The sequence below is a fragment of the Aquarana catesbeiana genome, linkage group LG12, assembly GCF_042186555.1.
Source record: "Aquarana catesbeiana isolate 2022-GZ linkage group LG12, ASM4218655v1, whole genome shotgun sequence".
Lineage (NCBI taxonomy): Eukaryota > Metazoa > Chordata > Amphibia > Anura > Ranidae > Aquarana > Aquarana catesbeiana.
In genome coordinates this window covers 183,995,838-184,009,679 of record NC_133335.1, presented here as the reverse complement: position 1 = coordinate 184,009,679, position 13,842 = coordinate 183,995,838, and the positions used below count along the sequence as shown (strand labels likewise).

The 13,842-nt window shown below is 43.4% G+C and overlaps 1 protein-coding gene across 3 annotated transcripts in view; it reads left to right on the top strand.

Moving 5' to 3' along the window:
• SNX21 (sorting nexin family member 21) overlaps positions 1-13,842 on the top strand; it is a 68,962-nt gene that overhangs the window by 39,463 nt on the left and 15,657 nt on the right. For all 3 annotated transcript variants that reach the window (XM_073606283.1, XM_073606282.1, XM_073606284.1), the window contains exons 2-3: positions 3,489-3,672; positions 6,216-6,370. In XM_073606283.1, the coding sequence (XP_073462384.1) occupies positions 3,489-3,672; positions 6,216-6,370 (339 nt within the window). The remainder of the gene's footprint in view (positions 1-3,488; positions 3,673-6,215; positions 6,371-13,842) is intronic.

Here is a 13,842-nt window from a genome sequence, read left to right as displayed (position 1 = left end):
CAATTACCAGTTAAAGCACAGTGCTAAATAGTGCTGGAGCTAAGGTAGTTATAGTTGGCTAATTTTAATGCATAAACTATTGTTGAGCTGGCCATACCTTGATTGAAATTTGGCTTCTGTCGAAGCGACCTGCTGGAAAGTTTTATTGATCAGCAGCCACTGATCTGTGTATTCTGACAGCTCTGCCTCCTGCTGTCAGAATACAATGCCTCCGTGTGGGGGAATCCTCCATTCGCCTTGTTTGTGTGGATAAGGAAATCTTTACGGTGTGTGTGTGTGTGTGTGGTTGTGTTTTTTTTTGTTTTTTTTTATTTAACCCGCCTAACTGTCTATTTGGCCAGCTTTAGTCAGGGAAAGTTGGGTGATTGCCAGAGAATTTACAAATCTACTTCTGTTTTGAACTAGCAGTAGTAGTCGCGGTCATGTGCACTGTTATATGCATGCTAGTTTATCTTGGGAGTGCACATTCTACATGTGGTGGGGCCATGGAGAACAATTGTACTGTTTTTTTTTTTTTTCCCCGAAAATAAGATCCATCATGATTTTCTAGAACGGCTGCAATATAAGTCCAACCATGAGAATAAACCCTAGTTAAAGCCCTTGTAAAATCATGTAATCAGCACTGTAAAGGGATTATATCAGCACTTGTCTTTATGTAACATTAATGTGGAAAATACCTTATTTACAGTGCCGCTGCTCGGAGCGGGGCTGACATCAGCAGGGATCTCGGCCCCTCCCTCTGCAGTGCTCGGAGAGGGGCTGACGTCAGCGGGGATCTCGGCCCCTCCCTCTGCAATGCTCGGATCGGGGCTGACGTCAGCGGGGATCTCGGCCCCTCCCTCTGCAGTGCTCGGAGTGGGGCTGACATCAGCGGGGATCTCGGCCCCTCCCTCTGCAGTGCTCGGAGTGGGGCTGACATCAGCGGGGATCTTGGCCCCTCCCTCTGCAGTGCTCGGAGAGGGGCTGATGTCAGCGGGGATCTCGGCCCCTCCCTCTGCAATGCTCGGATCAGGGCTGACGTCAGCGGGGATCTCGGCCCCTCCCTCTGCAGTGCTCGGAGTGGGGCTGACATCAGCGGGGATCTTGGCCCCTCCCTCTGCAGTGCTCGGAGAGGGGCTGATGTCAGCGGGGATCTCGGCCCCTCCCTCTGCAATGCTCGGATCAGGGCTGACGTCAGCGGGGATCTCGGCCCCTCCCTCTGCAATGCTCGGATTGGGGCTGACGTCAGCGTGGATCTCGGCCCCTCCCTCTGCAATGCTCGGATTGGGGCTGACGTCAGCGTGGATCTCGGCCCCTCCCTCTGCAGTGCTCGGAGCGGCGCTGACGTCAGCGGGGATCTCGGCCCCTCCCTCTGCAATGCTCGGAGCGGGGCTGACGTCAGCGGGGATCTCGGCCCCTCCCTCTGCAATGCTCGGAGCGGGGCTGACGTCAGCGGGAATCTCGGCCCCTCCCTCTGCAATGCTCGGAGCGGGGCTGACGTCAGTGGGGATCTCGGCCCCTCCCTCTGCAGTGCTCGGAGTGGGGAAGGAGACTCCGGCAGGTCAAGTGAGTGCTCAGCAATGCTGTAAAGGTATTTTCCACAATAATGTTACATAGACACACTGGACATTATATAATCCTCTTACAGCATGGATTATGTGATTACAAGATTTTTATAATGCTGACAGGGAGAGAGAGGATGGGGACAGGAACTTTTTTGAATACCGTAAATAAGACATCCCCTGAAAATAAGCCCTAATGTGTTTTTTGTATCCAAAATTAAAATAAGACCTTATTTTTGGGGAAACCCAGTAGCAACCTCATAAGAGGAAGTCGGATAACAGCAGCAAAAAAAAAAAAAAAAAAAAAAGATTTAGAGGAAGCTGAGAGCAACGTAAGGGACTTTTATGAGTTGAGAGTACATAATAATAATAATAATAATCTTTTTTTTTTTCACACCAGATAGCGTCACTTTTGTCATTTTAAGTCAAGACCGTGCTTTAAAAGTTAAAGTCTAATACAGCCTCATTTCCTGGCTGGAGGACATCCAGCATCACCTAACTTTTCTCACAAGGCTAAGGCTGCATTCAAAGCCTGAGCCTTTCAAAGTCATGCGTTTTTGCCACGATTTTGTTCAGGTCACCAATGTAAAAGGCAGAAAAACGCCTGTAATCTGCCCCAACGAAGCTCATGTTCTTTTTTTTTTTTTTTTTTTTTTTTTGAGCTTAGGGCGTTTTTGCTTCAGGTGACAAAACGCTCAGATGTGAACAGGTGCCATTGAAATGAATAGGATTTTGCTTGTTGGGTGTTTTACGAGCGTTTTACGAGTGTTTTATGAGTTCCACCCAGCAAAACATTTTGATATTTGCATAACTCCTTCCAAGACCAAGCCCGCTGCTTGCATCAGGGTTTGAGGGCTGTTGAGTACTGAGGAAGGCTGCTGTGATGTTTTCAGGAAGCTATGTACAGCAGCCTGCTGGCCCCTCCCATCAGTCATGATCCTACCTGCATCCATTGGAGAAGCACAGAGACCCAGTGATATAAGTGGGTCTACAATAGGGTAAGTATGAAAATTGTAAAGGGTGATTGATATATATATATATATATATATATATATATATATTATACTGGAGCTGCACAATTCTAGCCTAAATGAGAATCACAATTTTTTTTTTTTTTCTTAGAATAAAGATCATGATTCTCGCGGTATAAAATCTTTGACATTATACAAAAATATTGGGCTAACTTTACTGGTTTAGGTTTTTTTTTTAATTCATTAAAGTAATTTTTTCCAAAAAAATAGCATTTGAAAGACCGCTGCGCAAATACAATGTGACATAAAATGTTGCAACAAAAGCCATTTTATTCTCTAGGGTCTCTACTACAAAAAAAAATTTATATATATATATATATATATATATATATATATATATATATATATATATATATATATATATATATATATATATATGGGTTCTAAGTAATTTTCTAGCAAAAAAAATGATTTTAACTTGAAACCAACAAATGTCAGAAAAAGGTTTAGTGTTTAAGTGGTTAAACTTTCCTCATTTACATACTGAAGTCTATTCCTTTGACAAATTGTTACAATATTTAGACTTAGTTCCACTGCTAAAGAATGTTGTGATTCTTGGCAGACTGCCCGTGTTTTTTTTTTTTTTTTTTTCTTCCTTTCTTTTGACGGCTGTCGGCTTCAGCAGAGCAGAGAGAATTCTCTGCATAGAAAGAATCGGGAAATCCTTTTTTCAAGATCGTAACAGGGAAAAAAAATCGTGATTGCGATTCTTAGCGATTAATCATGCAGCTCTAATATACACACTTCGCCTCTTCATCAAAGCTGCGTTCAGCACTGTGGGTATTGGAAGAGGTAAGTATTTAGTGTCTTCTATACGGGTAAATTTTTCAAATGTAAAGTTTAATTGTTATGTCTGTCATAAAGGAATCTTTATAATCAGCCTAGACTCAGACTCAGATGTTAAATCTCATTCTAGATGGCATCCAAGTTTCTGAAGCATCTCCGTCCTTCCACACTTAAAGATCAAAGAGGCCCCGGACCACCTGAGGAACCGCCAGAGACTGCAGAGTTGGTGGATGATCCAGACATGGCCGTACGGCTGAGTGGGACCCTTAGTTTGAGTGAAGACAGCCTGGGCTCTGACACGAGCGATGGAACAGGTACTGAATTAATAGACAAGAAAATGTCATCTCAAATTACAGCTCAATAAATACTACTGTCATGGTACATTTTTCTTTTATTTGCACTAGCATCCAAATTTTCAGGACAAGCTTTCAGGGTGTGCCCATTTCTTCAAGGCCTCAAGCAATGTCAATATATAATATTGACATATAGTTTTGTTGGTACATTCTGCTGCCTCTGCTGTGATGGTGGAGCTTCAGCTTGAATTAACCATGCAAAACTGGAAAACGAGCTTACCGTCACGTGGATGTTCTTAACGTTCAGCTCAGGACACCCTTCCTGACCCAGCAGTTGGGGTGCAATTGACAAACATGGAAAATGCATACCGAGCTCCCCATTTTAGGGTCTGTGTGAAATTTTAAAGCAGCACCTCTGTTTTTCTTTTATGCTACTATGTACCTAATAAACTAAAAAAAACAGCTTTTGCTGCACTATTCATCCTATCCCCAGGAATATCAGCCCTGCATCAGCTGCTCCTTTTCCTGGGTTGAATGAAGACCAGCATCATCCAAACCATCTCCTGCGGTACCAGGCTGTCATGCGCACTCTCCCTGCAGGTGTGCCACATGCAACCTGGACTCACAGTAACCATCTTTGCATATGGGCAAGGACCGAGTAAAAAGAGGAAGGACCTGTGACCTCATTGGAGGGACCTGAAGATTGCAAAAAAAAAAGATGTATATGGCTTTTTTTTTTTTTAATTTCTGAAGATCTGTGGGGGATTGAACCCCCCCCCCCCCTTATTTTTATTTTATTTTTTATTATAATATATAATTTTTTGGGTTTAGTTTTGTTTTGTTTGTTTTTTGTTTTTTTTGTTTTTTTAGCAATGGATTCCTTTATCACCAGATTAATGTATGAAGGAAATGGTGATCTCAAGTGAGCTATGATCACAATTCTTTTCCATGATTTGTTTTTGCAGTTTTGTTTTTCGATTGAAACACTTTTACACATCAGTTTGTTATCTGTTAAAATAGGTCATTAAGCGGTTGCTATAAAAAAATACACAAAATGCTCAGACAAAGGACATTTAATTTGTTTAGACTAGATTCACATGCTAGGGTTAAGGCCCGTACACACGATCAGAAAATCATGCAAAAAATACCGCTTTCAAAGTGATGGTATGATAATCTGATTGTTGGTACACAGCTTTTGTCCAATATTTTTCAAACGGACAAACATGAAAATTTTTCTCGTACGATACCAGATCGTAAGATTTTTGTTTAATCGGTACAGTTGTCATTCGAAAATACAATACAATACATTACGTCATGTCTGAATTTTTATTCTGTCGTATGAGAATTTTCTGTACTTTAGTAACCTCTTCATTTTCGATTTGGAGACTAGCATGCAAAAAAAAACAAAAAACGGACGATCATTCATCTGATAATCTCAACGTGTGTACTAAGCTTTATGCCGCGTACACACGGTCGGACTTTTCGTCTACAAAAGTCCGACAGCCTGTCCGACAGACTTCCTGCGGACTTTCTAACGACTTTCAGACTTGCAGCAGACTTTCTAACGAACGGACTTGCCTACACACGACCACACAAAAGTCCGACGGATTCGTACGTGATGACGTACACCGGACTAAAATAAGGAAGTTCATAGCCAGTAGCCAATAGCTGCCCTAGCATGGGTTTTTGTCCGTCGGACTAGCACACAGACGAGCGGATTTCGGGGTCCGTCGTAGTTACGACGTAAAGATTTGAAGCATGTTTCAAATCTAAAGTCCGTCGGATTTGAGGCTGAAAAAGTCTGCTGAAAGTCCGGAGAAGCCCACACACGATCGGATTACCAGCCAGCTTTAGTCCGTCGGCGTCCGTTGGACTTTTGTAGACGAAAAGTCCGACCGTGTGTACGCGGCATTAGTGTTTTAATGGGTGTTGAACTAAAGCAGCCCATTCATTGTAAATGGGTTGCCAATGCACCCAACAATAAGCTCACCATAACCCCACCGTATTTGCATTGTAATGTGTTGCAGTATGGGTGTGTTGCCCAATACTGTACAGTGTGCTGGGATGACATTCCCAATGAATGGCACCACATTTGGAAGCATTCGTTGAAGTATGTTTCGGCTACCATAATGCAAGCCCACCAGGCACACTGTTTGTATGGAATGTGTATTATGTTTTTTCTTCTATTTGCATCGGTTTATTCTGCAATCTAAAAAACGTACTGATAGGATAGTCCGGAAAACAATTACCTATTTCTTTGTCTTTAGCACCCCTACTATTGAGACCATTGCCGTGGGGGGTTCCTACCGAGCTACGCTAACCATACACATTACAATCTGATTATACAAATTATCTCCAGGAGCAAAGATGTAATACAAGGGCTTACCACATTAAAAGAAACTTTGGTGAATTTTTTTGATAGGTCCTTACATTACATAGCTTTATGAAAGCTAAATCGGATTGAACATGTATGGCCAACGCATTCAGATTGTGTACTTGAGGTTAAAAACCTCTTTCGATTGTGTTCTCATTTACTGTATTTAAACATTCTCGCTCTCTTGCAGAAGGTAGATTGCTAGAGGAGCCGAATGCCCATCCTCTTCTAACACAACAACTGAAAGAGATGTGGGCACATTCTCATGAACACGGCGTGCCCATCAGGTTGACGTTCGAGGTGACGGAGGCTAATATTGTGCGTGACATACATGCCAAGTATGTGGTGAGTACTGCAGAATGTATGTTTCCTAATGACATATATAAAGGTGTTAGAAATAATGCTAGCACTAGTCGGCTTTTCTATTTAGTTTGTTCTTCTCTGCCCTGTTATCTCTAGCTGAATCTGCAGAACGCTGTTGTATAATGGCTTGGTCACTTTAATCGTAAAGGTCTATTTAAGTTATCATGTCAACCATTTTACATGTTTAATGCTGCCTACAGTGCTCCCTTTTTTTCTTCTTTTGAAGAGCTCTGGTGGCTGAAAAATCTACTGCATCTAACACTTTCGGGAGTGTCTAAGGCATGATCTCCTGCTATGGTACCATTTGCTGGCCCCTACATCACTGCAGGACACAATAGTGATGTAGATGCTGACAGATGGAATCAAACAGCTGGGGACCAGGCATTCAACGCCCTTAGTGTTTGACGCAAGGGTTTTCAGCTTCCATCGAGCTTTTAGAGAGTACACTGGTACATTTTGTCAGGTGATTTGACAGTTCAAAATCGCATGACAAGTCGCTCCCCATTGCCAGCAATGGAACCGCCCAAATCATTGCAACTCAAGTCGCAGTGACTTTGAAAAAGGTTCCTGCTTTACTTTTTTGGTATTTCATTGTGACTTGCATAGACTTCTGTAAAATGAAGTCTCAAGTTGCAGTGAAATTGGAGGCCCAAATCACACTGATCCGTGGCTTTGAAGTAGCGCAATTTCAAAGCTGCACTGGTGTTAACCAGGGCTATAGATTAGTGGCAGTGCATCCAACACTTCCAGGGGTTATCGCATGCCTGGTCCCCCACTGCCTGTTGTGGTACCATCCATTGGCCTTTACAGGACACAGTGATTTTTTATTTTATTTTTTTTCTGCATCAAAAAAGCATGGAAAGTAAGTTATGATTTTCAATGGCATAGTTAAAGCGGAGTTCCACCCAAAAGTGGAACTTCCACTCATCTGATTCCGCCCCCCTCCAGTGCCACAATTGGCACCTTTTAGGGGGGAGGGGGGTGCAGATACCTGCCTAATACAGGTATTTGCACCCACTTCTTGGAATAGACTCCTGCGGGAGTCACGCCCCTTCTTGCTCCCTTGCACCCCCCCCCCGCTGTCTCCTGGGAAACACACAGGTCCCAGGAGATAGCGGGGACCACTTAGGATGCGCAGCGTGACTCGCGCATGCGCAGTAGGGAACCGGGAAGTGAAGCCGCAACACTTCACTTCCTGATTCCCTCACAGAGAATGGCAGCAGCAGCCGAGAGCCGAGCGATTCATCGGCTTCGGCTGCCGACATCGCTGGACTCCAGGACAGGTAAGTGTCCATTTATTAAAAGTCAGCAGCTGCAGTATTTGTGCTTGCAGTTCCAGTGCGTTCAGTTCCAGAAAAAAAAAGTAGAATGTGTTGCATTTTTCCTGCACTGGACTGTACTGGAACACTGCAAAATGTATCAAACGCACTGGAACGCACATATCCTTATTTAAAGGAGTTTTAAAGGCAGAAGATTTTTTATCTTCATGCATTAAGATAAAAACCCTTCTGTGTTTAGCAGCCTCCCCAGCACTCCCTAATTCCTTACCTGAGCCCCATCTTTCTCCAGCGCTGTCTTAGACGCCTGGGATTCTCCTCCTGATTGGCTGAGACACAGCAGCGGCGCCATTGGTTTCCACAGCTGTTAGCCAATCAGGGGAGAGGGGCGTGGCTCTGTCTGAATGGACACAGGGAGCTGTGACTTGGATCGGGTGCCGCCATAGCAAGCTGCTTACTGTGAGGGCACTCAACAGGAGGTTGGGGCCAGGAGCAGCGGAGAGGGACCCAAGAAGAGGAGGATCCGGGCTGCTCTGTGCAAAACCAACTGCACAAAGGGGGTAAGTATAACATGTTTGTTATTTAAAAAAAACAAACAAAAAAAACAGGACTTTACAATCCCTTTAAGGTTAAGAAAAAAGAGGGGGAAAATGCACTGGACTGCATCAAAAACGCAGATGCAGAAAAGCATCTGGAACGCATCCGGACTGCGTTTTCTATGGTGTGAATTGGCTTTAAGCCCTGGTTCACATTGATGTGATTTGACATGTCAAATCACATGCCAATTCGGCGGCAGTTGCCGGCAATGGCAGTGTTCGAATCGGTGCGATCCCCGCATTTTCGGTGCCACACCAATTCCCAAAAGTTTCTGTACCACTGTTGGCAATGTTCGTGGTGCAATTTCCAGTGACATCTGTGCATAAACCCGCACAGATGTCTCTGAAATAGCCCCTGAAGTTGGGACTGACATGTGGGAATGAAATTGTGCGAGTTCAGCTGAACTCGCACGATTTCATGCCAGCAGTCAGTGCGAACCAAGGCTAAAACTAGTTTTAGTATGCTATTAGAATCTGGACTTCAGGGCTAATCCTTGCCAAGTTCAATTTCCTTGTCTAATGAGCTTGCTCTTACTGGTCACTGAGGAACTCTTTTTTTTTTTTTTGACATGGTGTTGGCAGTTAACAGGAATTGGCCCTTAACCTGGGTATGTAACCCTGGGAAGTCCCACGTCAGGCTGTTTACATTGACTGGGAAGTTTAGCAGGTTGTAGCTCAGGTTCCTTAGTCAACAGCTGTTTAGAGAGGTAGAGAGGTTGCTGACAACTATGTTCTCCTTTCCAATACTACGCCTCCGAATATCCTTCTGACTAAAAATACAAACTTAGTTTATAGTAGTGGATTAAGCATATCTGTATAGGAATGTGGCTTGCATGCTTCTACAATTTAACATCACATGTACCCTACAGCCTTTACCACCCAGCAGCTCATCATTTATAGCATTATAACATAATTTGTAGTCAGAGTCCGGATACTGGAGGAACGTATTACCCCAACTATGGTGACCTGTGGTGTGCCATGGTTGCATGTAAGAGTATGCTTAAAAGAGGGCAAAAAGGACACGAACTAGGTACAGTAATGTGAAGTTTAATGGAAAACATGACAAACAACTAATCCAGCAAAGTTTCAAAACTTTGCTGGATGCCTCTTGGTGTACTCTCCATGCCTATAATCGGTGGACACAAATTGAAAAGTTACGGTTAGCCCTCGTTCATCCGAACTCCATGCTTTGGAGTTCTGATGTAACGCCTGGCAGCGCACAACTACTAGGACCAATTGCCCTTTAGCGTACACTATGGCGACGTGCCAAATCGGCATATCCGCTTTCCACCACCTCTTCCCCAGTCACCTCATTCCTATTTACACCCAACATTCCCGACAGCTTAAAAAATAATAAAAGTGTAGCGCTATATATATATTAAACAGGAGGTCTTACGTGCGTAAAAACAGTGAATAAAACCTAATCACCCCTTGTAGAACAAAGGTATGAAGTGCATAATAAAGTGACACTGTGTAATTCAAAACAGCAATTGAAATACAATATAAATATTGGTGACCAATTATAAAAATTAATACAATATATCTGAAAAACCGTGAAGGTTCGGCAGGTCAACCACTCAAATTCATATAAAAAGTCCAAAATATAAATGAATAATAAATTGTGAAAAAGAAACCACCACCGAAAGTCTGGACAGGGTAACTCGTCAGATATCCTCAACTTGCAATGGGAAGAGGGGTATCAACACAGCTGAATAGATGATTTTTCATTGTTCACTGCATATAATGAGAGCTAGTAACTCAATCCAATTTCCAGAACTGTTCTGTCATTGTTTGGGTGCAGCATGAGCTGGTAAATGTGAAGTCATGTGACACATTTACCAGCTCATGCTGCACCCAATGACAGAACAGTTCTGGAAATTGGATTGAGTTACTAGCTCTCATTATATGCAGTGAACAATGAAAAATCATCTATTCAGCTGTGTTGATACCCCTCTTCCCATTGCAAGTTGAGGATATCTGACGAGTTACCCTGTCCAGACCGGTTGGTCAACAAGCCTTTTTGACTTGTAAGACGTAGGTCTTTTCAAGTCATTAAGTTCCGGTAAGCCTCTTGATGTTCCGGTGATGGTACTGCCACCCATCTAGACCCTCTGTTCACCTTTGGTTCCTTCATTGTTTACCAACCTGCCGGATGTGACAAATTTCATCTACGTGTGAACTTGGGAGTCATATTTCCATCATTTTCAATGCACAACCCCCATAGACTTTCGGTGGTGGTTTCTTTTTCACAATTTATTATTCATTTATATTTTGGACTTTTTATATGAATTTGAGTGGTTGACCTGCCGAACCTTCACAGTTTTTCAGATATATTGTATTACTTTTTATAATTGGTCACCAATATTTATATTGTATTTCAATTGCTGTTTTGAATTACACAGTGTCACTTTATTATGCACTTCATACCTTTGTTCTACAAGGGGTGATTAGGTTTTATTCACTGTTTTTACGCATGTAAGACCTCCTGTTTAATATATATAGCGCTACACTTTTATTATTTTTTATTTTGAACCCTAACCTGAGTCTATAGGTGTGTTAGCTGCTAATTGGTATATATATTTTTTGCATTTTTAGCGCAGCGCTGTACTTACCTCTATATTTGATTCCCGACAGCTTAACCTCACAGATGTCTCATTTCTGGATGGATAAGGCCTTATTCCGCTATGGTCAGTTAATTGATCCTAAAACCAGATTACTAAGATCCTTCCGAGAACTGCAAAACGCCTTTGACATTCCCAAACAGGCTTTTTTCAGTTACTTACAAATACGTCACTACGCACAATCTCTAGTGCCGAATTTGCGATTCTCTCCCCTAATCGACTTTGAAAAGCTATGTTTAGAGGGTTCGTCCCCTAAGGGCATGATCTCCCTCACCTATCAGCTTCTGATCACAGATTTTTCACCAGATGGACCGCGGCATACCTATATGGATAAGTGGGAGCGGGCCTTGGGCACAGATCTACCCTTGACGACCTGGCAGTCCATATGGATTCAAGCCTCTAAGAGCTCCATATGCATGCTCTATAAAGAGAATCAATATAAGATTCTATTCCATTGGTATCAGACCCCTGACCTGCTCCACTCCATATACCCCTCGGTGGATCCCCGATGTTGGCGATGTTATAAAGATAGGGGGACGTTATTTCATGTCTATTGGACCTGCCCCCTAATCATCCCCTATTGGTGTATGGTGCAATCCCTGCTCCAATCCATCTTTGGTACTGGGGTGCTTCTCGACCCGATGATCTTTCTTTTAGGTCTCCCACCTGCTACCTTCTCTAAAATATCAAAAAAACTCTTAGCCCATGTGCTTACTGCAGCACGGTGTCTGGTGGCCCTAAGGTGGAAAAAGAGGGATCCCCCCTCATTGTCCAAGCTGCACTCCAGGATCAGAGATGTTAAAAGAATGGAATATCTCACGGCCTCATTAAATGATACTCTTGATAAACATAACCGTATATGGAAACCTTGGGTCCTGTTGGAGACTCTTGCGACCTAATGCTCTGCATTTCTTGAGTGCCTTTGGCTGGCTTCCCCCCCGGGCTATCCTGGGCTCTGGGGACGGGTGGTTGTCCTCTCTTCTTCTCTCTTCCTATCTACTCTTTTACTTTCTCCACCTCTTCATTATAATTTTCTCCCCTTTTTTATATGTTTGTGCACCTATGTAAAGGGTAATATTGGATGTACTACCAGAGATGTATGATGATCCTGCATACTCCTTTTGGTCAATCACTATATATGTTTACATCGAAATGTTCCATCGACCAAATGTTAGTTGATTACTTGCCAGAAATGCCTGTAATACCACAAATTGTATTTTCTGTACCCTGTGCTGAAGATTTGTTTATTTTCTTGAAAAATTAATAAAAAATTGTCAGTTAAAAAAAAAAAAAAAAACTTTGCTGGATTAGTTGTTTGTCATGTTTTCCATTAAAGCTTGTTTAACTTCCACATGAGGATCAGGAATGTAATGTATTTGATGAAATGGGATGGGACCCCTTGCTTGGATGCTGCGGACGCCGCCCCAATCCTAAATGAATGACCGGAAAACTGTTTCAGGTTTAACCCCAATTTAGCATTTAAAATTCTGATGTGATATGAACTGTTCGGAAGCAAGAGGCTGCGAGGGGAAAGGGAGTAAAGGGCTATCGAGAGGGGCCGCTACAAACATGGAGTAGAGCTAATCCAAGACTTCAACTGGACGCCAGAAAGCATTTGGTTTTGTAATAATTGATCACAAAACTCTGACCTGTCTGCCGGTTTTTGTTGTTGGAAAGTTGAAGTGAAAAATTATCAGGTAACCTGGTGAGACTACCTTTGAGGAGTACAAGTGCATTACGGCTGGCTTGGGACACCTCCCTGGGTCAGGGGAAACTAAAGTAATTAAGGAAAATAGCTGCCTTGAGGACAAGGCTGGGGCCTGACCCAAAGGGTGAAAGAGACAACTAATCCGCTATCCCATGGAAGATGTGGCTGGAGACACGGTTGACATGCATGCCTGTCTCTGATTTTTTTGGATACCTTTTAAGAAGGGCTTTAATGGGATGAGAGGCAAAAATGGACAGTCTGTCAGGATTGTGAAGTGAGAAAAAGTGCTAAATACCTGACAGGTACAACTTGATGGTGTTAAATGACAGGAATAACTTGCCATGACAATAAGCCGCGAAAGCCATCATGTACTTGACATCCTCAACCCAATTGCAGGGATAGAGGGATGTAAAACCACAAAAATATCCCCACAGCGTCTTGTAAGCCCTGAGAGTGTTCCTTGCCTGCGCCCTGAGTGCGTCTAATCCAATGTCAAAGGGGAGAAAGGTGGAACCGGCTTGCCTACCAGATCTACTTCTGGATGCTGTAGGGAGAAACGCTGGAAATCAAAACGAGATAAGGCATCAGCATCCACATTATAGACACCACTTATGAACTCCCCCTGAACATGAAAATGGTACCTGAGGCCCAACCATGTCAACCTGTGCATGAAGGACATTACCGGGAGAGACCCGGATCTACCTTTATTGAAAATCTCAGCTGTGGCTGAGTTATCGGTAAAGAAACCAACTGTGTGCCCGGGGGGGGGGGGGCATGGGCCGGCCAACCACTGGCATCCAAATATAGCTGAAAAACCCACTGAGGCTGCGGCATCCGAAAAAATTCTGGGGGACATGGTCATAGGCAGCTGGATAAACATGGTGATCCAGTTCCAGCTGCACAAGAACTGATCCCACATGGACAGATCCACACACGCATCGGCTTGTAATTTCACACCCGAATCAGTGTCCTGATACAGGGGAAGAAGAGCCAACAGCCTGAAAACAAATGACCTGCCCTGAGGAATAATCCTCATGGCAAAGTTGAGCATGCCTAACAGCGACCAACTCCTTCTTGGAGCACACACGGGACCTGACCAGATTGTGAATGAAGCCTCGAATCCTATCTAGCTTATCCTGAGGCAAACTGGCGACCATGCGGTTGGTGTCTAAGGAGATGTCTAAAAAGGTGATCACAGTGGAAGGCCCTTCAACCTGGTGTGCAGCTAGGGGGACGTTCAAATCTATGAACA